General features: G+C 53.7%; 1 protein-coding gene across 1 annotated transcript in view; it reads left to right on the top strand.

The window, feature by feature from the left end:
• The window catches only part of TBC1D2B (TBC1 domain family member 2B), a 34,635-nt gene extending 17,005 nt beyond the window's left edge, over positions 1–17,630 (top strand). Inside the window, exons 4-11 of the mRNA XM_015420147.1 lie at positions 2,461–2,880; positions 4,852–4,962; positions 5,086–5,279; positions 5,919–6,413; positions 8,671–8,788; positions 10,784–10,969; positions 13,087–13,208; positions 13,806–17,630. Of these exons, the coding sequence (XP_015275633.1) occupies positions 2,461–2,880; positions 4,852–4,962; positions 5,086–5,279; positions 5,919–6,413; positions 8,671–8,788; positions 10,784–10,969; positions 13,087–13,208; positions 13,806–14,001 (1,842 nt within the window). The 3' untranslated portion in view covers positions 14,002–17,630. The remainder of the gene's footprint in view (positions 1–2,460; positions 2,881–4,851; positions 4,963–5,085; positions 5,280–5,918; positions 6,414–8,670; positions 8,789–10,783; positions 10,970–13,086; positions 13,209–13,805) is intronic.
• The last annotated feature ends 4,736 nt before the right edge of the window (positions 17,631–22,366 follow it).

The raw sequence follows: 22,366 nt of genomic DNA, 5'->3' as shown, positions 1-22,366 counted from the left end.
CAGGAGGTCCAGCGGCGGGGCCAGGGTACGAAGGCCCCGCACTGTTGGCCCCCCCACCCCAGCACTAGGGATACAGAGCATCCCTTGCCCCAGACCGAGAGTTCCTATCTATACCTTGTGGCTAACAGCCACTGATGGACTTCTGCTCCATATAAGAACATAAGAGACGCCAATGTTGGATCAGGCCAAAGGCCCACCCAGTCCAACACTCTGTGTCACACAGTGGCCAGAAATACCAGGTGCTATCAGGAGGTCTACCGGTGGGGCCAGGACACTAGAAGCCCTCCCACTGCCGCCTCCCCCCCCCAAGCACCAAGAAGACAGAGCATCACTTGCCCCAGAGCCCCTATCTTTACCTTGTGGCTAATAGCCACTGATGGACCTCTGCTCCATATGCTTATCTGATTAGCTCTTGAAGCCATTCATGCTTGTAGCTGCTGCCGCCTCCTGGGGCAATGAATTCCACGTGTGAATCACTCTTTAGGTGAGGAAGGACTTCTTTTTATCCGTTCTAACCCGACTGCTCAGCAATTTCATGGCGTGCCCACAAGTTCTTGTATTGTGAGAAAGGGATAAAAGTACCTCTTTCTCTACCTGCTCTTTCCCATGCATAATCTTATAAACCTCGATCATGTCACCTCCTCAGCCGTTGTTTTCTCCAAGCTAAAGAGCCCCAAGCGTTTTAGCCTTTCTTCATAGGGAAAGTGTTCCAACCCTTTTATCATTCTAGTTGCACTTTCCTGCACTTTTCCCAATGCTATAATATCCTTTTGGAGGTTTGGTGACCAGAACGGTACACAGTACTCCAGATGAGGTTGCACCATCGGGCCAGTCCCGGTTCTCTCAGAACTCCCTCAGCCCCACCTGCCTCACGAGGGGCCTGTTGCAGACAGAGGGAGGGAAGGCGATTGTAAGCTGCTTTGAGACTTCTTTGGGTAGAGAAAAGCGAGGTATAAAACCTGACTCTTCTTCGTCTTCTGGTTTACCCAGCTCGTGCTCCAGGGGCCAGGTCCGGTCCTGCACCCAGGGAGCTTGTGTGGTGGGCCATGCCGAGACCATAACTTGATCGGCCCTTTCCCGTTTTAAAATCCCTTGGCTGACTTCCTCTCTATTTCTGAGGTCGTTGGAACTGTTTCCTGCCACTCAGTCTCCTATCCCCGCTTCCTTGCTTTTCATGGCTGATCTCGACGACTGCTTGAAACCTCCTTCAGTCCAGCTGAGGGGCTCTTGTGCCGTCAAATCCCTGCCAGCCGACCTAGACCGATGCCTTAAAATGGCTTCATGAAATGCTTAAAAGCCGCTTAGGGGTCCAGTGTATGAGTTCCCAAAACTGGCTTGCAGTGTCCTGTTGTCCTGCTGTTAATCCCCGGAGCTTCTTAAGATGTGCTCCGAGGTTTCCAGGCAGGACTCACCTTTGTTGTCTTGAAGAGCAGGCTTTACTCAGCCCGCCTCTCTGAATATCCTCCAGGCCCCCAGTAGGGCTCAGTCTCCAGAGGTCGCCATGACTTCCAGGGGCACACACACTCACATGTGCGCGCACACAGACACACACACGTAAAAATACCAAAAAAGATGGTTTTGGACTGGATGCTGGACAGCATTGGGGTCGGGTAGAAGGGAGCGTGGCAGGCCTCTGTGCTTTAGAGGAGACTTGTGTTTGTGGTCAGCAAGTCCTGTCCATGGCGAACGTCTGCGGGCAAGTTTTGGCTTCAGAAAAACAAAACTGGAGGGGAACCAGCATACATGAATGGGTACAAAGCACAAAAAACCGCTGGCTAAAGGTAAACAAAATATATATATATATATAAATAATAGTTAATGCTAAGTTCAGTAACTCAGAAATATAACTATATAAAGCCAAGGCGTTCTTGCAAGAAACAACAAATACACAGAAAGATAGAAAAAGAAAGTCCCAAATATTTCAGTGTGTCTCACTTCAGCCTATTGGTTTTGGGAAAGAATTATTTGAAACGCGGCAGCTTGCATCCGGACTCTGTGGCTTGCTCTCTCTATGGCTTATGGAATTCAAGAATGTTTGGATTATTCAGGAACTATGCGTGTCAAGCTGGACTGTGATCAATGTTCCCTGTAAGCTGAGTTATTGTGAGCTCGCTCACATTTTTTTAGCCTCCGACTCACAGATTTTGGTCTTAGCTCAGCAAGGATGGTTCCAGAGCAAACTGATTTATGCAGCAGTCAAATCACCTGCTCACAACTTTAATGCCGGTAGCTCACAAAGCAGAATTTTTGCTCACAAGACTCCACAGCTTAGAGGGAACATTGACTGTGATATTACAATACAACTGGAGTGAGACGCACTGAAATATTTGGGACTTTCTTTTTCTGTCTGTATATTTGTTGTTTCTTGCAAGAACACCTTGGCTTTATATAGTGATATTTCTGAATTACTGAACTTGGCGTTAAATATTATTCTTTTATTTTATTTATTTATATATATAGTTTATCTTTAGCCAGCGCCCCCCCCAGGAACTCGTGCGCCTCCTGCAGCAGACGGTCCGGTCGTCCCAGTACGACAAGTACTTCCCCGGCCACCTCTGCGACGTGAGCCCCAAAGGCCAGCTGGAGCTGCTGCGCCAGAAAGACCACCAGATCCTGGGCCTGAACGACCAGCTGGAGCGGCTGATGCTGGAGAAGGAGAGCCTGCGGCAGGAGGCCCGCAGCCTGAAGGGCACGGTCGGGGAGCTGAGCGAGCGGCTGGGCATGCTGATGGAGACCATCCAGGCCAAGGACGAGGTCATTGTGAAGCTCTCCCGGGAGCTGACCGAGTGCCAGGAGCAGGCCTCCAGCCCAAGTGGCGCAGCCCAGGCACCCGCGTCCCCCTCGGCCAACAGGGAGCTGCAGGAACTCGACCGGCTGAAGGTAGGGGCTGGATTCGCCTCCCTTCCCCCCTCCTCCCCGCAATCGATGCCCCTGCTGCTCGCTCCCCACCCCCCGCGTCCAGCAGCAGGTTTGTCAAGCGAATGTGTCGCTGTCTCCCCAACCCCAGTAATAGTTTGTGGGACAAGACTGGCCGTGTGGGACAGAGGGTGGCACCTTAGAGGTAGGAAAGGAAAAGCCCTCGTGGATGCGGCAACTCACGTTCTCCGTGGCCGGCTGGGCGGAAGGGGGAGCCGAACAGAAGGGGGGCGGGTGAGTCTTTGTGCCCAGGTCACAGTGGCTGCACTTTTCCAGCTGCCGTGTCGCGTGTCGGAAGAGTTCGTCAAGAAAAGGTGGTGGGATGGTTGGGGGGGGCAGAGGGGGTATGGCCTCCCTGGGTTCCTCCTCCTCCTCTCTCTGGCAGAGGAACTTGGACTGGGTCATGTCTGAACTGTACCGGAGGACAATTGCAGAACTGTACATATGAAGTTGCCTTGGACTGAATCAGAATGTCTGTCCGTCAAAGTCAGTATTGTCTGCTCTGACTGGCAGCCGCTCTCCAGGGTCTCAGGCGGAGGTCTTTCCCATCACCTCCTGCCTGGTCCTTTTCATTGGAGATGCCGGGGATTGAACCTGGGACCTTCTGCGTGCCAAGCAGAGGCTCTGCCACTGAGCCACAGCCCCTCCTTACAGCTCTTCAGGGTCTTGCCTGGGAGGTTTCCTCCTTGGCAGTGTGGTGTCTAATTGGGCTGGCCTGCGCTAGGCTCTGATCCTTGGCTCGGGCTCTTAATCCCGGAGTGGGGCATTTCAGCTGCCCACTGCCACTGTCCGCTTCCTGGTGTAGTGGTTAGGAGCGGCCGACTCTAATCTGGGGAACCAGGTTTGATTCCCCACTCCTCCACATGCAGCCAGCTCGGTGACCTTGGGTTAGTCACAAGTTCCTTCAGAGCTGTTCTCTCAAGGGCAGTCCTCAAAAGAGCTCTCTCAGCCTCACATAACCTCACGGGGTGTCTGTTGTGGGGGAGGGGGAGGGAAGGAGATTGTCAGCCGCTCTGAGACTCCGAGAGAAGTCTGAGACTCCGAATAAATCGAATGCTTCTTCTTCCTTCTCCTCCTCCTCCTCTTCCTCCCCCTCTTCTGCTTCGTCTTATTATCTCGGTGTGTTCTGGGGGACCTTCAGATCTTGCACTAAAAATGTTTCTGGAAGCCTTATTTCAGAAATGAAACTCTTAAGTAGTCTTGGAAGTGCAGAATGTCCTTGGGGAAAAAGACAAGCCGGCTCTCACTGACCCTAACATGAAAATTGAAAATAATTGGGGGGGGGAGGGAAGCGGCTCGGGAGAAGGAAACATTCTAAAGGCAAAGGAATCAGGTGTGTTGGAATTCACACCAAGTCCTGTTTCCCAGGAAAGTGGACGGACTGGCGATTAGCTTGCGCTCTTCTTGTGGTTATCGCTTTCCTGGCGGCAGGTTCTGGCCCATCGTATAGTAATTTTTAAAAACATGATCTGCTTGGCTTCCCCTCTTTTGTCCCTGAGCGTGCAGCTGCGTTGCAAAGCTTCAGCCAGCCGAGGTCTGGGTATTGCGTCATGTAGGCCTGACCCTTGTCTTGTCCGAAAAGTCCAGGGCACGTTAAGGACAAGACGCAGAATGGCACAAGTCCTGAACTGGTGCTGTGTCCTTTTTAAGCCTCAGTTGCAGGAGCAGGGATGAGACAGAAAGAAACCTTCAGTGAATGTGAGGGTCCGGCAGTGGAGACAAGGCCAGGGAGAAGAAGGGCCAGCACAAAGAAGGCAGCCTGCGGAACTGCATGGTTGATTCTTGCAGATGTGCCCGGGTAGACCCTGCGAGAGTGGCTGTCCATGCGAGAGAGGCTTTGGCTTGGGAGGGAAGGTTTGGCCCGGAGCCCAGAAGTGTTTCTGTATCCTGTCCTCACACCTGCGCGTTCTTCATGCAGTTCCCCTTTCTCGACAGGACAGTCTTCAGGGTTACAAAACCCAGAACAAATTCTTGAATAAGGAGATCCTGGAACTCTCCGCCTTGCGAAGGAACGCCGAAAACCGCGAGCGGGACTTGGTGGCGAAGGTCAGCTGCTCACCGCTTTTCTGAAATGCCTGAAATTCAGATGAGGAATCTAAAGAAACAATAATAATCCAAGGGATTGTGTTCTGCAATTGAAGCCGTCTTTTGGTGTCTCCTTCTCCGCAGTGCACCAGCCTGGAAGCCAAACTCTGCCAGGTGGAGAGCAAGTACTTAATCCTGCTTCAAGAAATGAAGACGCCGGTTTGCTCGGAGGGGCAGAGGCCCAACCACGACGTGGTCGCTCAGCTCCTGGAAGACGCCTTGCGAGTGGACACGAGCGACCAGCCGGAACAGACTGTGTTTAAGCCTCACCTGGTCAGGTAACCCTCGGGCCCCAGCTGACTTCCCGCCTGGCGCTTTGCTTAGGTACCCCAGCAGAGCTCCCTTTTGCTGCTTCGGAGTGCAGATCTCACAAACTCCCTCGGTAGCCTTCAGCCAAGCCGATCCCCTCCTTTGGAGTTGTTTGATCACACAGCCGACAGGATTCGAACACAGTGTCGTAGCTGCCCTGGAAAAACAGAAGCTTGTGTTTCAGTATGTCACAAATAAAATGTCTTGGTGGGCAGAGGGAATTCTCAATGACAATTATATTGATCTAAAACCTGCCTCGGATAGTTGATAGTGTGAATTCATCTAATCCAGAGTTAACCCTTGTTGCATTCACACTTGGCAAACACTGATGTGCTCCTTCACAATTGCAAGGAGCTGCCCCGACCTGGATAGGCCAGGACTCCTCCCTCATCACCTTCAACTGGTTCCTGGTGGTGTCCCTGGTCGCTTGGTCCCCGTAGACGTCGCCAGCGGTCGCCATGACTTCCAGGCACAGGCACACAAAATTCCCAAATTGCAAGGAACTTATGGCCGGCTTCAGGTGACTGTTTTGTACCTTGCTTGAGCATTTTTGCTCCCTGGCCAGGAGTCTCTCCGTTAATCCCAGCCTCTTCTCTCTTCTCTGACAGCGAATACGATGTTTACGGGTTTCGGACCGTCCCCGAGGACGACGAGGAAGAGAGGCTGGTCGCCAAGGTGCGGGCCCTGGACCTGAAGTCCCTCTCCCTGACGGAGAACCAGGAGACGTCCCTGGGGGTGAAGTGGGAGAACTACCTGGCCAGCACGGTCAACCGGGAGATGGTGCGCTGCGTGGAGCTGAAGAACCTCATCCGGTCGGGGATCCCCCACGCCCACCGCTCCAAGATGTGGAAGTGGTGTGTCGGCCTCCACGTCAAGAAGTTCAGGGACAGCGCCGAGCCGGGCTACTTCCAGAACCTGCTCCAGAACGCCCTGAAGAAGCAGAACCCGGCCTCCAAGCAGATCGAGCTGGACCTCCTGCGGACCCTGCCCAACAACAAGCACTACGCGTCGCCCACCTCTGAGGGGATCCAGAAGCTACGGAACGTCCTGCTTGCCTATTCGTGGCGGAATCCCGACATCGGATACTGCCAGGGTCTCAACAGGTGAGGGTCTTGAGCTGCCCCTCCCGTGCAGATTCCTGGTTGTGTTGCGGGAGTTGGCACATGGGTGTGTGTTTGTGTGTGTGTAGAACAAATTCAGAGTCCAGTGGGGCACCTTTAAGACCAACAAAGGTTTATTCAAGGTATGGACTTTCGTGTGCAGGCACACGTCTTCAAGTACAGTGGAATGGGAGGTGAGGTTCAGACATATAGGTGGGCTGAACAGCGAATTAACGTGTAACTTGATGAAGATGTTTTAAGCTGTGCAAAAACCGAATTAAATAGCAAACTAAGGTTATAAGGCCAACAGTCGTAAAGCAATAAATATATCAAAATAAATCTGAGACTCTCAGTTTTGAAAAGGTATTTGAAAAAGCGTGCGTGCCCACGAAAGCGCACACCTGGAATAAACCTCGGTTGGTCTTAAAGGTGCCCCACTGGACTCTGAATTTGTTCTACTGCTTCAGACCGACACGGCTGACTACCTCTGTGTGTGTGTGTGTTGGTGTGCATGGCTGTATTAAATTGGCGCCTCTGTGTTCCAGCAGCCCCTCTCTTCTCCCCTTTCCCACCAGACCGGTGGGTGGGCTCTGGCCTTTATTCTGCGCCCGGTCAATTACAGTTTTTCTAACCACTTGTGGCAAGGGGGCGGGGCTATGTGAGAAAGGGCCTTTTCAGTGGCAGCCCCGCGATTACAGCACAACCTTCCCAGCGAGGTACGCCCGGCTCCCTTACTTTCGATCTTTAGGAGGCAGCTGGAGATCGTTTTGTTGAGGACCATACTTGATTACTTTACTCACTTTGATTTGATTACTTTCAATTTTTAGGAGGCAGTTTTTATTTAGGACTGCATTTGGTTAAGTTTACGACCAGTCTGGAGTTGTGATTTTTTAAAATTTTGGTTTTTATATTTTTAGTGTATTTTATTTTATACGCTGTAAACCACCTTGAGCTCTGAGAAAGCCAGCTAATGAATGTTGCAGTGGAGGGAAAGAATTCTAGAAGGGCATCTTGCCCTAGCTAGATGTTCTGCCTTTCCATCTGGCAGATGGAATTCAAGGCAGGAATTCAAGGCAGGAATTAGATTCAGGTCGGGTCGCTGTGTTGGTCTGAAGCGGCAGAACCAAATGTGAGTCCAGTCAGGCACCTTTAAGACCAACAAAGCTTTATTCAAGGTGTGAGCTTTGGTGTGCAGGCACAAATACCATTTGAAAAAGTGCGCCATGCACACAAAAGCTCAGACCTTGAACAAACCTTTGTTGGTCTTAAAGGTGCCTGACTGGACTCACATTTGGTTCTGCCGCTTCAGACCAACACAGCGACCCGACCTGAATCTAATTCCTGCCTTGAATTCCTGCCTTGAATTCCATCTGCCAGATGGAAAGGCAGAACATCTAGCTAGGGCAAGATGCCCTTCTAGAATTCTTTCCCTCCACTGCAACATTCATTAGCTGGCTTTCTCAGAGCTCAAGGTGGTTTACAGCGTATAAAATAAAATACACTAAAAATATAAAAACCAAAATTTTAAAAAATCACAACTCCAGACTGGTCGTAAACTTAACCAAATGCAGTCCTAAATAAAAACTGCCTCCTAAAAATTGAAAGTAATCAAATCAAAGTGAGTAAAGTAATCAAGTATGGTCCTCAACAAAACGATCTCCAGCTGCCTCCTAAAGATCGAAAGTAAGGGAGCCGGGCGTACCTCGCTGGGAAGGTTGTGCTGTAATCGCGGGGCTGCCACTGAAAAGGCCCTTTCTCACGTAGCCCCGCCCCCTTGCCACGAGTGGTTAGAAAAACTGTAATTGACGGGGCGCAGAATAAAGGCCAGAGCCCACCCACCGGTCTGGTGGGAAAGGGGAGAAGAGAGGGGCTGCTGGAACACAGAGGCGCCAATTTAATACAGCCATGCACACCAACACACACACACAGAGGTAGTCAGCCGTGTTGGTCTGAAGCAGTAGAACAAATTCAGAGTCCGGTGGGGCACCTTTTTTCAAGGACAGCTCTGACAGAACTATGGCTTGCCCAAGGTCATCCAGCAGCTGCGAGTGGAGGAGTGGGGAATCAAACCGGGTTCTCCCAGATTAGAGTCCGCACACCTAACCATGACACCAAACTGGAGGGCAGGGAAGCTCTCTGCTGGATCAAGCCAAGCTGTGTCGGTCCTGCCCCTCGCTTGGTCCCCAGTGCCGATTCTAACCATTTTCCGGAACTCTTCCCCGGGGATTGTTCATTTCTTTTTTCCTTTCTCTCTTTCCAGACTGGCAGCAATTGCCCTTCTCTACTTGGAGCAGGAAGACGCTTTTTGGTGCCTTGTGACAATCGTGGAAATCTTCATGGCTCGGGACTATTACACGAAAACCCTCCTCGGGTCCCAGGTAGGGAGCACAGGAAAGCGCCCATTCCGCCCCTTAAGGCAGGAGAGGCACCAGGGCTGGAGCAGAGTGCAGACTGCGGCGGGGAGCGTTGCCTGAAAGAACGCTTCTCTGCGCTAGAATTTTCTCTCTCAATGAGACACCTGCTTTTACACCCTTATATTGTGTTTTTAAAACATTTCTGTCCTGCTTTTCTTCCCGATCAGGGACCCAAAGCGGCATTTCCACGTGGTTTCCCTCCACTGAATCTTCACCACAGCAGCCTTGTGAGGGTGGGCTCAGCTGAGAGATTGTGACAGGCCCAAAGTCACCTGGCAGGCTTCCTGGGGTGAAGGAGGGATTCGAACCCAGCCGTCCTTGGTCCTAGTTTGACACTCTAACTGCTACGGCACACCAGCCACATTGGTTTCCTTGTGTCTGGAATTGCCTCCCAAAAAAGACTTGTGTGACACACACACACCGACACACACACACTCGCCCTTTGGGCAAGCCTTTGGCATACGCCTTCTGATGTCAGGGGGAAGCGTGAGTCGCTGGGAGGGGAGTGCGTGCCCGTCCCACGTTCACCCCCACCTTTGCCTGCCTTCCCCCTCTCTCTCCGTTGCCTCCCTCAGGCCCCATTTGAGAGTGGTAGCTCCTTGGGGCAGGGGCCTCTCATCTGGTACCCTGTGAAGTGCCATGCCCATGTATGGAGGGACAGAAAATGCCCCCTTGAAAATGAGTCTACAGGGGAGTAACCCAGGCGGGAGCCCTTTGTGCTGATTCTCCTCTTCTGTGTTCACGGGACCCTCCCTCCCTTTCTCTCCCCTCCCCCTCCCTTTCTCTCTTTCTCCCTTCCTTCCTTTACTTATTTCTTTCTTTCATTTTCTCTCATTTTCTCTCATTCTGTCTCTCTCTCTCTTCCTTCCTTTACCTATTTCTTTCTTTTTCTTTCTTTCTTTCTTTCTTTCTCTCTCTCTCTCTCTCTCTCTCTCCCTCCCTCTCTCTCTTCCTTTACTTCTGTCTCTCTTTCTCTCTCTCTCCCTCCCTGTCTCTCTCTTCCTTCCTTCCTTCCTTCCTTCCTTCCTTCCTGGAGGAGCTGTGAACCACGTGAGCGCCCCCTGCAGGCTGAAGTGGTGCAGTCCCAGCACAGGCCTCCCACAGTGGATGGTGCTTTGCAGGGGGGAAAGGCTTTGCCCCAGTCGGATGCGTCTCTCAGCTGCTTACTCTGAAAGCCACTTTGTTGACTTAAGAGCTGCGACGGGAACAAGTGGGAAGGCTTGTGGTTTCAGCAGGGCACTTGAGCCAGGCCTTGGTGTGAAAGAGTGGGCGGCTGTTAACTTTTCTGGCCTTGGAGGCTCTTGGCAGGTCAGCCGGCACCTCCCAGAGCACAGTGCAAATACGACGACGCTGACGCTCTGAAGTGTGCTTTGTCTGTTTGCAGCCACATGGTGGGAGGAGGAATGGCTCCCACGATGGCTATTCTAGGCCCCGAACGCTGACTTTTCAAGATCACAGTGCTTTCTATTTGGGGGGTTGTTCGTAGGTTAGGTGTCGGGGGGGGGGGGGGCAAGTAGGTCTCTAGGAATTTTACTTATGGAGGAAACCGAGCTGGTAGGATTCCTCTGCAAGATTTGCACCCGGTCCCCTTTTCCTAGTGTCCTGGCAAAAGCAGTTTGGATGCTTTGACAAGTGCTTGCTGTCCCCCCCCCCCTTTTCTTTGAAGCAATCAGACAAATGATGCACTTCACATTTAAAGCAGTTTGGCTGTTTCTCTGTGTACAGCCTTTGCCCACTAGGAGCAAAATGAAGCCTGAAAATAGCAAAAAGTTCATAGTAAACGCAAAGTGTTGTTTGCTGTCTTAACGGAGCAAGCAGCGTGTCTGATCCGGCAGGGCTGTTCAGATGTTCTTGCTCCGAGTAGCTCCTGTGCCCGCTTTTCTTGGTCCTTCCGATGCTGCGCAGCATCTCTTGAGAACCCCCACCTTCTCCCCTCTTTCTTGCACTGTGTGTGTCCAGGTTGACCAGCGAGTCTTCAAGGACCTGATGAGTGAGAAGCTGCCGCGGCTGCACGCCCACCTGGAGCAGTACCGGGTGGACTCCTCCCTCATCACCTTCAACTGGTTCCTGGTGGTGTTCGTGGACAGCGTGGCCACCGACGTCCTCTTCAAGATCTGGGACTCCTTTCTGTACGAGGGGCCCAAGGTACGGGTGGGGATGGTGCGCGTGAGTGTGTGCGGCTGCGGGAGCCTTCCTGCGCTCAAGGTAGTCGCTTGGGGCACACGTGGCAGAGGGCGTCTCATCAAGGGTGTTTGTCTCCCGCTCTCATTGCGTGTGTGTGTACAGAGCCGTCAAGTCACAGTTGACTTACGGTGACCCCTGGTGGGGATTTCAGGGTAAGAGATGTTCAGTGGTGGTTTGCCCCTCCCTGCCTCTGTGTCGTGACCCTGGTATTCCTTGGAGGTCTCCCATCCAATGTCCCCTCTATGCTGTGAAGTCTTGTGAGCAAAAATTCTACTCTGTGAGCCACTGGCATTAAAGTTGTGAGCAAACGATTTGGCTGCTGCATAAGTTAGTCTGCTCTGGAGCCATCCTGCCTGAGCTAAAACAAAAAATTGTGAGCCGGAGGCTAAAAAAACGTGAGCTAGCTCACAGTAACTCAGCTTAGAGGGAACATTGCTCCCCTCCCAATATTAGCCAAGGCCGCCCCTGCTTAGCTCCCGGGATTGGGCTAACCTGTGCCGTCCAGATCAGAGCAGCTGCCTACTGGGGGGAAACCCGGTGGGGATTTCAAGGGAAGAGACGTTCAGCGGTGGTTTGTCTTTGCCTGCCTCTGCGTAGCACCCTGGACTTCTTTGTGTTGGCCGACGCCGTCATGGGTGCTTTCTGGTTTCTTTCCCATCCTCCGCCTCCTCTCTCCGGCCCTGGCCCTCCCGCTCACCTTGGTGTATGCACTCCTGGCTCTTTCCTTATGTCGGCTCTGTCCTTGAAGCCCCACCCCGCCGTGCCATTTTTGCTCACTGGGAGCCGTGAGACGTTTTACTTTGGGCACGCTCAGGTGCCCTCCTTATTGGTCTCTTGCCATCGGGGGCCCCAGTACGAAATGAGTATAATCATCTGGCTTCCCGCTAATCCCCCATTCCCAACACAGAGCGTGTTGAGCCGTGACCTAAGTACCACTGTCAATAAACTGAACTTCCTTGAAGGACTGTTGTTGAGTGTGTTTGACTTGGGACTCTGACACTTTCTTGGTCTCCCGTCCCAGTACGAAGCCAACCCTGCTGAATTTCTGAGATCCAACAAAATCAGGCTAGCCTGGTCTAGCCAGGTCAGGACAAAAGACAAACAGAGGCGGTTTGCCCTCGCCTGCCTCTGCGTAGCAACCCTGGACTTCCTCGGTGGTCTCCCATTCAAGGACTAACCAGGCCTGATCCTACTTAGCTTCCAAATTCTGATGAGCATTAGGCAAGCCTGGTCTAGCCAGGTCAGAAAAAAAGACAAACAGAGGTGGTCTGCGATCGCCTGCCTCTGCGTAGCAACCCTGGGCTTCCTTGGTGGTCTCCCATCCAAGGACTAACCAGGGCTGACCCTACTTAGCTTCTGAGATCTGAGGAGATTGGGGCAGCCTGGGCCATCCGGCCTTCCTTAACATCGTGAGATGTCCCAAACTAGGGTTGCGATACAGAGGGAAGTTCTTTTGTGCCTGTATCGAAGAGTATCCCGAGGGCCGTGGCTAACAATCTTTCTGGAGAGGCTCAGTCATCGGGAGTCCTGAGCAGTGCCTCCCTCTCAGCTATGGAGTCTTGTGAGCAAAAATCCTACTTTGTGAGCTGGTGGCATTGAAGTCGTGAGCGAGCGGTTTGGCTACTGCGTAAACTAGGTTGCTCTGGAGCCCTCCTTCCTGAGCCAAGACCAGAATCTGTGAGCCGGAGGGTAAAGAACTGTGAGCCGGCTCGCACTAACTCAGCTTAGAGGGAACACTGGTCCTGACTGTTAAACTGGGTGAACAAAACACTCTGCCTCGAAGGAAACTGGCAAATAACAGTAACCAGAATTGTATGAATTCTGCATCACTGCAAAACTAAATGCCCTGCAAATCTCAGCTTTCAATGCTAGGAGCCGGGCAGTACCTGGCGAAATGGGCAGAAGTTGGTGGTTGGGTGTGTGTATGAATGGCACATGTTTTGTAGGTGAGGGTGGGAGAGACCCCAGGGCAGTGAAATGTGGCATTTTCTGTCCCTGCCATGCGGCCAGCTCAAGTCCCCGGGATCTGGGAAGCTCCCCCCCCCTCCGAACTCACGGGTTGTCATCATCCCCTCCAGGTAATCTTCCGCTTTGCCTTGGCCCTCTTCAAGTTCAAAGAGGAGGAGATCTTAAAGCTGCAAGACTCGACATCCATTTTCAAGTACCTCCGGTACTTCACGCGCACGATCCTCGACGCCAGGTGAGAAAGCTGCTTGGCTGGTCAAGAAGGGCCGCTTTAACTTCTAACCCTGCAGATTCAAGGAGACAATACTAAGTCTGATGCAGAGCCGGGGGGTGGGTGGGTTAGAATTTCATTAGATATCAGGATGATCAGGGGTCTGGAGATTGAGCCCTACGAGGAAGAAAGGGACCCCGTCCCTGGGACTTAACACAGTCTTAACAACAGAGCCCCCTGCAGCAGAGCAATGCCTCCCTCTCAGCTGTGGAGTCTTGTGAGCAAAAATCCTGCTTTTTTAGCTCCTGGCATTAAAGTGAGCGAGCTGATTTGGCTGCTGCATCCATTAGTTGGCTCTGGAACCACATCCTTCCTGAGCTGAGTCAAACGTGTGTGAGCCGGAGGCCAGAAAACTGTGAGCTAGCCCACACTGACTCAGCTTAGAGGGAACACTGCAGCAGCGCTCTCTTCCTCCATCCCCTGCCCCCACGAGGACTGGCTGAGGCCGTGAATACAGGGATGGGGTGGGTGTGTTTTGAAGCTGCTTGGTCTGCCTTTGGGGGTGGGGAGACCCCAGCCCAGGTCCCAGGCGCTCACCGGCGGCCGTGCTCTTCTTCCCAGGAAACTCATCAGCATCGCTTTCGGGGACCTGAACCCCTTCCCGCTGCGCCAGATCCGGAACCGGAGGGCCTTCCACCTGGAGAAGGTCCGCCTGGAGCTGATGGAACTCGAAGCCATCCGGGAGGACTTCTTGCGCGGGCGGGAGACTGACCCCGACAAAAGGGACCTCATCAGCGACGACGAAGAAGACGGCTGAGGCCCCCCGGGGGGGGCCTCCCTCCCTCTTCAGCCGAGACTGTCCTCGGGATTGTGACCAAAGCCTCTGGGGGTGTCGCAGCCTCCTGTCCGCCTGTCTCTCTCTCTGTATCTTAATGTTTCTTCGTGGTAAGCCACGGCGGCTGGAGATTTGCAGGACAGGTTTCCGCAGCTCAGCACTTGGAGGCCAAAATGGGCCTGTCTGTCCCCCACTCCCCCCGCTCAGGGGCCAAACGGTTCTGTCCACAGGCAGGCCACTTGAGGCAGCTTCTCTTTCGGTCTTACCGCCCATCCTTTGCCATTGAACTGCCCATGGAAGGAGCAGTTGTGAAAAGCCTGTGTGTGTGTGTGTTGGGGGTGAGCATTTGCACGTGCCTTTCCCATTCCCCCCTCACCCCAAAACTCCTCCGCGTTCTGCCTGCTTCCTGCTCACTTTCTTCCTCCTCCCTTCGGCCACGATGAGCGGACGTGTTGGAGAAGTCCCTAGTCCGCCTTTGGCATCATTGGGTTAAGTAAAAAAGGCAAACAAACCCCAAGGAGGCTCCTTCCCTCGGCCACTTGAAGGGCTGGCCTCTCAGCCCGGTTTGTTCTCAAATCGGCACAAACACTGGTGGCGAACGGGGGTTGGCACGTGAGCTTTAAAGCCGGGGGGGACGTGGCAGGGTGCCCGGGGCTGGCTGGGTGCTGCGTTTTTTTTCTGTCAAGGGTCACAACGTTCTGAGTGTCCACTGTGTCGCTCCCAGTGGCTCTTTCTCTCGCAGGAGTCGGGGGGGGGGGGGGGTTAACGTGCCCCAGGACAGTTTGCAGACGACGACGGAGGCGCGTAGCAGAGAGGTAAGGCCGCATTCCTGTCTCCGTGACGTGAAAGGCCAGGGGAAGGGCTAGCGTACTCGGGTTGAGGAAGACGGGGGCTTCTCCTGGGGACAGCTGCTCCCTCCGGGGCAGAGCGAGGCACGCCTGGGCCCTGGCTGCATGACTCCAGTACCACAAAGCACGGGGGGCGGTTTGTTTCAGGGCACAGCCCTGCTGGCCGGGGTGGGGGCGAGGGGGGCCTCTTCTCCTGTCTGCTCCCTCGGCCTCCTGGGGCTGGCCTTGGGTAGCTCACGGCACGGTGGGCCTGTCGCTTCTTGGCCAAAGGGACCGTAACGTCGCCTGCAGAAGTACTGCAAGTCGGCTCAATTCCGTGCCACCAGAGGGCACTTGCCAGAAACCCCGCAGCCGATGGTTCTGTGTCCACTCGCTTTCCATCAGAGGGAAAACACATTTTGTGAAATAACAAAAGGAGAACCAAGAATGTTTGTTTGCTCGGCCGGCTTAAGAGTCTGAGATTGAATTTCTGAAGACGTGGGCATTTCTTTTCCTTTTCGCACTTGTAAAAGCATTCCACGGCAAGGTCTCACGCTGAGAGAGGCGAAAAAAACAGAGGGTCTTGGTGCTGTGATCTTGGCGGAGGCCGGTGTTGCCTCGGGCAAAGCCAGAGAAAATCCCCTCCACTGGTTTGTTGCTTCGGGGTGGGTGTCCTGGGCTGCCTGGAATTGGCTCCTCCTCCCCTCCCTTCTGGGGGTGCGGCCTGAGAGCAGGTCTGAAGAATCCTTCCCTTGCCGTCTCTTCCCACCCCCGCCCACCCCCCAGTTGCTGGAACCTTTGCTTGGTTTCCAGGCACAGGTGTGCAGTGGGATCAGGGTGTGCTACCAGAGGGCCATTTCCTCCTGCGCTAGAACATGCAGAGCCTGTAGGGCAGCTTGTGGCACGGCTGGGAAGGAGGAGAGCGCCTCGTGTGACATCGGCCGGCGCCTTGTGGGTCAGGGCCTTTCTGCTGAGCGCAGCCATTCTCTTTCTCGGGCGTGTCGCCGGTTGGAGTTCGGTGAGTTGCGCAGCAGTGCTGGGTATCGCAGGCAGGTCTGGCTGAGTTCCAGTTGGAATGTCTGTGTCCCCATGTGCCGCATCAGCCTTTTTCTAATCAAACCAGGAGTGCTGGCGGTTGTGCCGCCCTGTGCCGGCTTTGTGTGGCATGCGCCAGCTTGGCTCCAGTGCTGGCTGGATGCATTGCCGCCCCCTCCCGCGACCGGCGCCATCAGCAATTCAGATGAGGTGGGCAGGGCCTGACCCCCACCATGGGGTGGACGTGCCTATCCAGCGCTGAGGCTCCTGGGTGTTCCAGAGCGCTCCCCTTCTCTTGTCCTTGAATTCTGTGGTGGGAAGTGTGTATGTGCGTCCGTGTGCCCATCATATCGTAGCCTGCCCCGTCATTCCCACTCGCAGAAAGCGATGGGACCCCTCGGGTGATAGGATGGTGTCCGTCTCCCGAACCTTGTTTCGAAGAGCTGGTCTCAAATCCCGGTCTGCGATCAGGCAGTGGCTTAGTTCCACTCTCCCTCGCTCTCAGGAATCAACCTCTTGTCTTCCTTGAACTCGCTAGCCTAGATGGTGTTTGGGCACCTCCGACGACGTGATTGTGAAGTTCATTCCAGCCCACAAATGTGCATGAGCGTGGAGGGGGACCCCCCTTCCCTTTCCCGGGGCCAACGGTTCTTCCACATTCCTCTCGCAATTGCCCTCACCGTGTTGCAGTCTTGAAGCTTCTTGGCCCAGCCGTTCAGCCATTCCGACTGAGGGCGTCTGTTTTTCTCCGCAAAGGAAAGTGTCTGTCCTACCTGAACTCTCTTGGGACGGGGTCCCAACACATCCCCCCCCCCATATGGGCCCTTGCCTGTCTTTGACAGAGTGACACGAATCACCTAGAGAATTGAGAATCGGGCTTGCGGGGTTCTTTTGCAAGGCACGGAATTCCATGGGGTGTTTCCAATGGAAGCAAGCGGTCGTTGCGAGAGTCCCCCGTACATATCCGAAAACCGAGGCACGAAGAGCAGAGAGGCTGAAGAAGAACAGTTGACACAGCCAGTGACTTTAATCCATCTTTTCCCTCCTAGAATTTGATGTTTTTTTCTAGCTTCTTTCCCCCCCCCAGGTCTCATTTACCGCAATGAGCTTTCCCTATGCCTTCTTTTTTTGTAAAGAATTTCAGAACGTCTTACATATTATATATGCAAAACTATCTTATGCATGGTTTCTGTTTAAGAATTGTATATCCAAACCACTTGAGGTCACTTGTGGAACGGTTCGAAGCTGGGCGGGTTGGTCTGTTTTTTTGTTGTTGTTGTCGTCGTCACACTAAAGCGGAGATTGTCGGGCACGACACGCTCTGCTCTGGCTGAAGTGGCACAAGTGGACTTTCCGTCTGCGGATGGTCTCCGAAGGGAGCGTCCCCGAACTGCCCTCCTCAAGCGAAGAAAAAGAGGCGTGCCGGAGCCGACCTTTTCGTGGGGATGCCCAGCAGGGAGTTCCCCCGACATTCACTGAGATCAGAAAGAGGTTCCTCTGTTTCCCTTTTACGCTGCGCTGGTCTCTACATTGTGAGCAAGATCAATTAGCAGTTTGTGATGGGCGGCGGGGATGCCCGTCTCGGATGGAGAAGTTTCCCTCCTTGGTGAACCTCCTCCCGGTCCAAGTCTCGACCTCTTTTTTTCCCTGGGAAGCGCTGTTTCAGAAACAGCCCAGGGGTGCATAGCACAACACAAGGGTTACGGTTACAAAAATGCAAACCGTTTCTGCTGGAGATTCTTTGTAAAACCGAGCAAAAAAATTAAACCATTACTTTTTTGTTGTTTTTTGGTCTTCGTTATTTTCTTCCCCCCTTGGAGAGAATGACCGGTTGCGGCGAAACCTTTTGTGGCTCTTACAAGCCCTGTCCTTGCTCTGAAATAGGAGCTAGCAAGCCCTGCGGAGGCTCATTGGGTGGGAGGCTGGCTCCAGCAAAGCTCAGGTGTGCTGCCTGGGAGCCAGTTTGGTGTAGTGGTTGGGAGCGCGGGCTCTAATCTGGGAGAACCGGGATTGATTCCCCACTCCTCCTCCACATGCAACCAGCTGGGTGACCTTGGGTCAGTCACAAGTTCAGAGCTGTTCTCTCAAGGGCAGTCCTAGAAAGAGCTCTCTCAGCCCCATCTACCCCCCAGGGGTGTCCGTTGTGGGGAAGGGAAGGCGATTGTAAGCTGCTCTGAGACTCCTTTGGGTAGTGAAGGGTGGGGTAGAAGAAGAAGATTGGATTTCTACCATTATAAATCCAGTCTCCTCCTCTTCTCTCTGCCGGAGGAAAGGAGCAAGAGAACTCCTGTCCTTCCGTTGCATCCTGTCAGTGAGCTGGAAGCAAGATTGCGTCTGCCTCGGTAGTTGAAAGTGGCATTTCATGCTTGAGGCAGTGCCCGGGGGACCAAGACACGGCTGTGCTCTGCAGCGTTCCTTCCAAACAGCAAATTACAGGGTGAGCACAGGGAGTGATTGGACAACAACAGTGACGTCCTCTCCTCCGACAAATTCTTGACCCCTGCATTTTTGGGCTACCATTTGTCAGTAGGGGGCGATATCCGAAGCTAAATGAGAAAGGCTCTCAGCCGGGGTGGCCAAACGTGCTCAGCTTAAGAGCCACATAGAATAAACGTCAGATGTTTGCGAGCCACAAGACACGAGCAAATATCACATGTTTTTCTTTTAAAACATGCAAATTTGCTTTTTATTAGCATTAAACGAGACTGCCAAAAGTAAAAGGGGTAAAAACAGTCTGTCTGTTTTTGTCCAACAATATTTGTTTGCTAATGATATTTATTTGTCTGAGAGAGAGGGAGAGAGAGAGGGAGGGAGGGAGATGGAGAGAGAGAGAGGTGGAAAGAGAGAGAAACAAAGAAAGCAAATGGGAGGGAGGGAGGGGGAAGGAAGGAAGGAAGGAAAAGCACGCCTCCCCTTCGCTTCCCCAGCTTGCCCTGCCAGGAGCTACACAATATGTGTGAAAGAGCTGCATGTGGCTCCCGAGCAGTGTTCCCTCTAAGCTGAGTTAGTGTGAGCTAGCTCAGAGTTCTTTAGCCTCCAGCTCACACATTTCTGTCTTCGCTCAGGGAGGACGGCTCCAGAGGAAACTAATTTATGCAGTGGCCAAATCGCCCGCTCACAAAGTAGAATTTTTGCTCACGAAACTCCACAGCTTAGAGGGAGCGTTGCTCCCGAGCCGCAGTTTGGCCACCCCTGTTCTAAGCCATCTTTGGATTCCACTAAAGGTGAGACCCTTCGATCCGCCTCTTGCTTAGCAGTGGTTCTTGGGCTGTCTCCCATCCTGTTAACGGGAACCGCCAAGAGCCAGTTTGGTGTAGTGGTTAAGTGCGCGGACTCTAATCTGGGAGAACCGGGTTTGATTCCCCACTCCTCCACTTGCACCTGCTGGTGTGACCTTGGGTCAGTCACAAGCTCTGGCACAGCTGTCCTTGAAAAAGAGCAGTTTGTGTCAGAGTTCTCTCAGCCCCACCCACCTCACAGGGTGCCTGTTGTGGGGAGGGGAAGGAGATTGTCAGCCGCTATGAGACTCCCAAGTGAAGGGCGGGGTATAAATCCAATCTCTTCTCCTCTTCTTCTTCAAGGCCTGCCACGCCCGGGGTCTTCTCCATGTAAAGCCCTCCGAGTTGTGGCCCTTTCCCTGAGCGTGCGGCTTTCCAGTTTCACGAACAATTCCTAGTTCTTGGGAGTGCTTCAGAAACAGACAACAGGGAGACGGCCACTCACTCTTCTCAGATAAGACGTAATCGAGGGGGAAACGGGCCGGGTAGGAGGCCGACGGGTGCAGAGCAGGGGGCAGAGAGGCTCTGAGCACAGATGGAGCGGGGTGGCTGGCCGGGGTCCCGGCTATCTGGCCCATGGCAGCAGTTCCACCCAAGGCTGGAAGGAGTCGAGTGGGAGAAGTCTCAGCTCTGGGGGGGTGACCCAGGGAGGCAGGGGAGGCTGTGCAGTGAACCTCACCCCCCACTCCCGAAACCAGGCTTGGCTAGGGAGTGAGAGCTCATTTCCTCTTCCTTCCCGGCCTGGCGGAGTCAGGAATGTGCGGCTTGTGCGGCTGTTTGTGGGGTCGAGGGACACCCAGATGACTGGAATGCAGATCTGTCCCACTGTTTCAGCCCACGGCGAGCTTTGGGAGTGTTGATTAGAGAAATCGATGCACAGTCAACTAAACATTAAACCGAAGAAATTATGTCCAGGCTGAAACGGCTGCTGCAGCTGCAAAACAAGGCACTTTATTATTAGATAATGGCTACTAGATAAGTTATTAGATAACCCTGCTGTCTATTAGTTACCTATTATAAAGTGCCTTATTAAGACAGCACCCCCAGTAGAGCGCCCCCAGAGGCCCAGTGAGGGGTGGGCTGGACGGCTTCGAACGCTTTCCTTCTTCGAATCAGAGTCCTGCCAAGCCAAACATTAAATGTCACCGTTAAAAGAGGGCATATCTGCTGCCAGGTGGTATTCTCTCATCTAGGGTGGGCAGTGGCTCAGTAGCACAGCTTTACTTCCAGAAGGTCCCAGGTTCAATCCCCGGCATCCCCACTTAAGAAGGACCAGGCAGTAGGTGATGTGAAAGACCTCTGGAGAATTGCTGAGACCCTGGAGAATTGCTGCCAGGACCCCATACTGACCTGGATCGATCAGTAGTCTGCTTGGTGTGCAGAAGATCTCCGGTTCAATCCCCGGCATCTCCAATTAACAAGGACGAAGCAGTAGGTGATGGGAAAGACCTCCACCTGAGACCCTGGGGAGCGGCTGCCAGTCTGAGTAGGCAATGCTGACTTTGATGGACCAAGGTTCTGATTCCGAATTAGGCAGATTTAATGTAGAGAGGGCCCATGGGTCATTCATCTCCATCTGCTTTGCCTGCAGAAGGGAGCAGGAAGCAGGTGATGCAAAGGACCTCCGCCTGAGACCCCGGAGAGCGGCTGCCAGTCTGAGTAGACAACACTGACCTTAATCTACCAAGGGTCTGTTTCAGTACAAGGCAGCTTCATGGGTTTGGAAGATTGGGGAGGGTCTTTAAGGTGCCCCTGGACCCAACTCTAGGTGTTCTATTGCAGACCAGCACTGACTTATGACAAGTGACGCACGTTTCTCCAGCAGCCGGATTCTGGGCCCGCTGTCACCTTCCGTGGCCATCCTCCCCTTGTGGGGGGCTGAGCCGTCCCCTCGCTGCCGGATTCCTCCGGTCTGATGCTGTTGCCAGAGAGCCAGCCCAGCCCTCGGCCCGCATCTCAGCTCCATGCGCCTCCGGCCGAGCCCTTGGAGCCTGTGAATGGCGTGGGGTCCTCCCTCGTGCACTTCCTCCCCGGGGGCAGAGGCCAAGACCGGCCGGGCTGTCCCTCCTGCCGGGGTCCGGCCGGGGCTTCCCTTTCCTTGCCGCAGCAATCGACTCTCTTCCTGGTATTGTTTCGAGCCACCTTTGGGTTCACGGGTTGCAAAGGCTGCCCTCGGCCCCGGGAGTAGAACATGGGCTGCGGTTATCCAGGGCACGGGGAGCCACCGGGAAGAAGCTGAGCCTTCTCGTTTCTCTGGTCGTGGGCCCAGGTTCCTTCACAGCCAGACCGCCCGCCAGCCCTCGGGCTCCGAGAGAGGCACGGATCCAGAATTTTTCTTGTGTCACTCTCCATGTGTCGGGCAGCCTGCGTTCTTGAGCTACGTACGGGGGGCTCACCATGGCCTTGATGCACTGGGGACCAGTGTTCCCTCTAAGATGAGTGAGTGTGAGCTAGCACACAGTTTTTTAGCCTCCAGCGCACAGATTTCTGTCTTCGCTCAGGAAGGATGGGGCTCCAGAGCAAACTAATTTCTGCCGTAGCCAAATCGCTGGCTCACAGCTTTAATGCCAGCAGCTCACAAAGTAGAATTTTTGCTCACAAGACTCCACAGCTTAACGGGAGCATTGCTGGGGACTGATAGAATCACAGAGTGGGAAGGGGGGACCTCCAGGGTAATCTAGTCCAACCCTCTGCAGAATGCATGAAATTCACAACTACCTCCCCATCCACACCCACAGTGACCCCTGTTCCATGCCCAGGAGATGACAAAAAACCTCCAGGATCCGTGGCCAAACTGGCCTGGAGAACAATGGCTTCCTGACCCCAAAGTGGTGATCAGCATTTCCCTGGGTGTGGACTCATAAAATCACAGAGTGGGAAGGAGGACCTGCAGGGTCATCTAGTCCAACCCCCTCCAGAATGCAGGAAATTCACAAATACCCCCAGTGAGCCCTGTTCCATGCCCAGACGATGGCAAAAAACCTCCAGGATCCCCGGCCAAACTGGCCTGGAGAAAAATGGCTTCCTGGCCCCAAAGTGGTGACCGGCATTTCCCTGGGCGTGTCAGAAAGGGCCCCAATGAGAACTAAGCCCTGAGGCAACCCTTCCTGCCCTCCCTCTCAGGATCTGCCCAAGTCCACAGGATCCGCATGGCTGTCAGATGGCCATCAAGCCTCTGTTTGAAAACTTCCAGAGCAGGAGCACCCA

This window comes from Gekko japonicus, unplaced genomic scaffold (genome assembly GCF_001447785.1).
Source record: "Gekko japonicus isolate JY-2015 unplaced genomic scaffold, Gekko_japonicus_V1.1 scaffold369, whole genome shotgun sequence".
Taxonomy (NCBI): domain Eukaryota; kingdom Metazoa; phylum Chordata; class Lepidosauria; order Squamata; family Gekkonidae; genus Gekko; species Gekko japonicus.
Note: the sequence above shows the minus strand (reverse complement) of the source record. Positions and strands in the feature narration are given on the sequence as shown.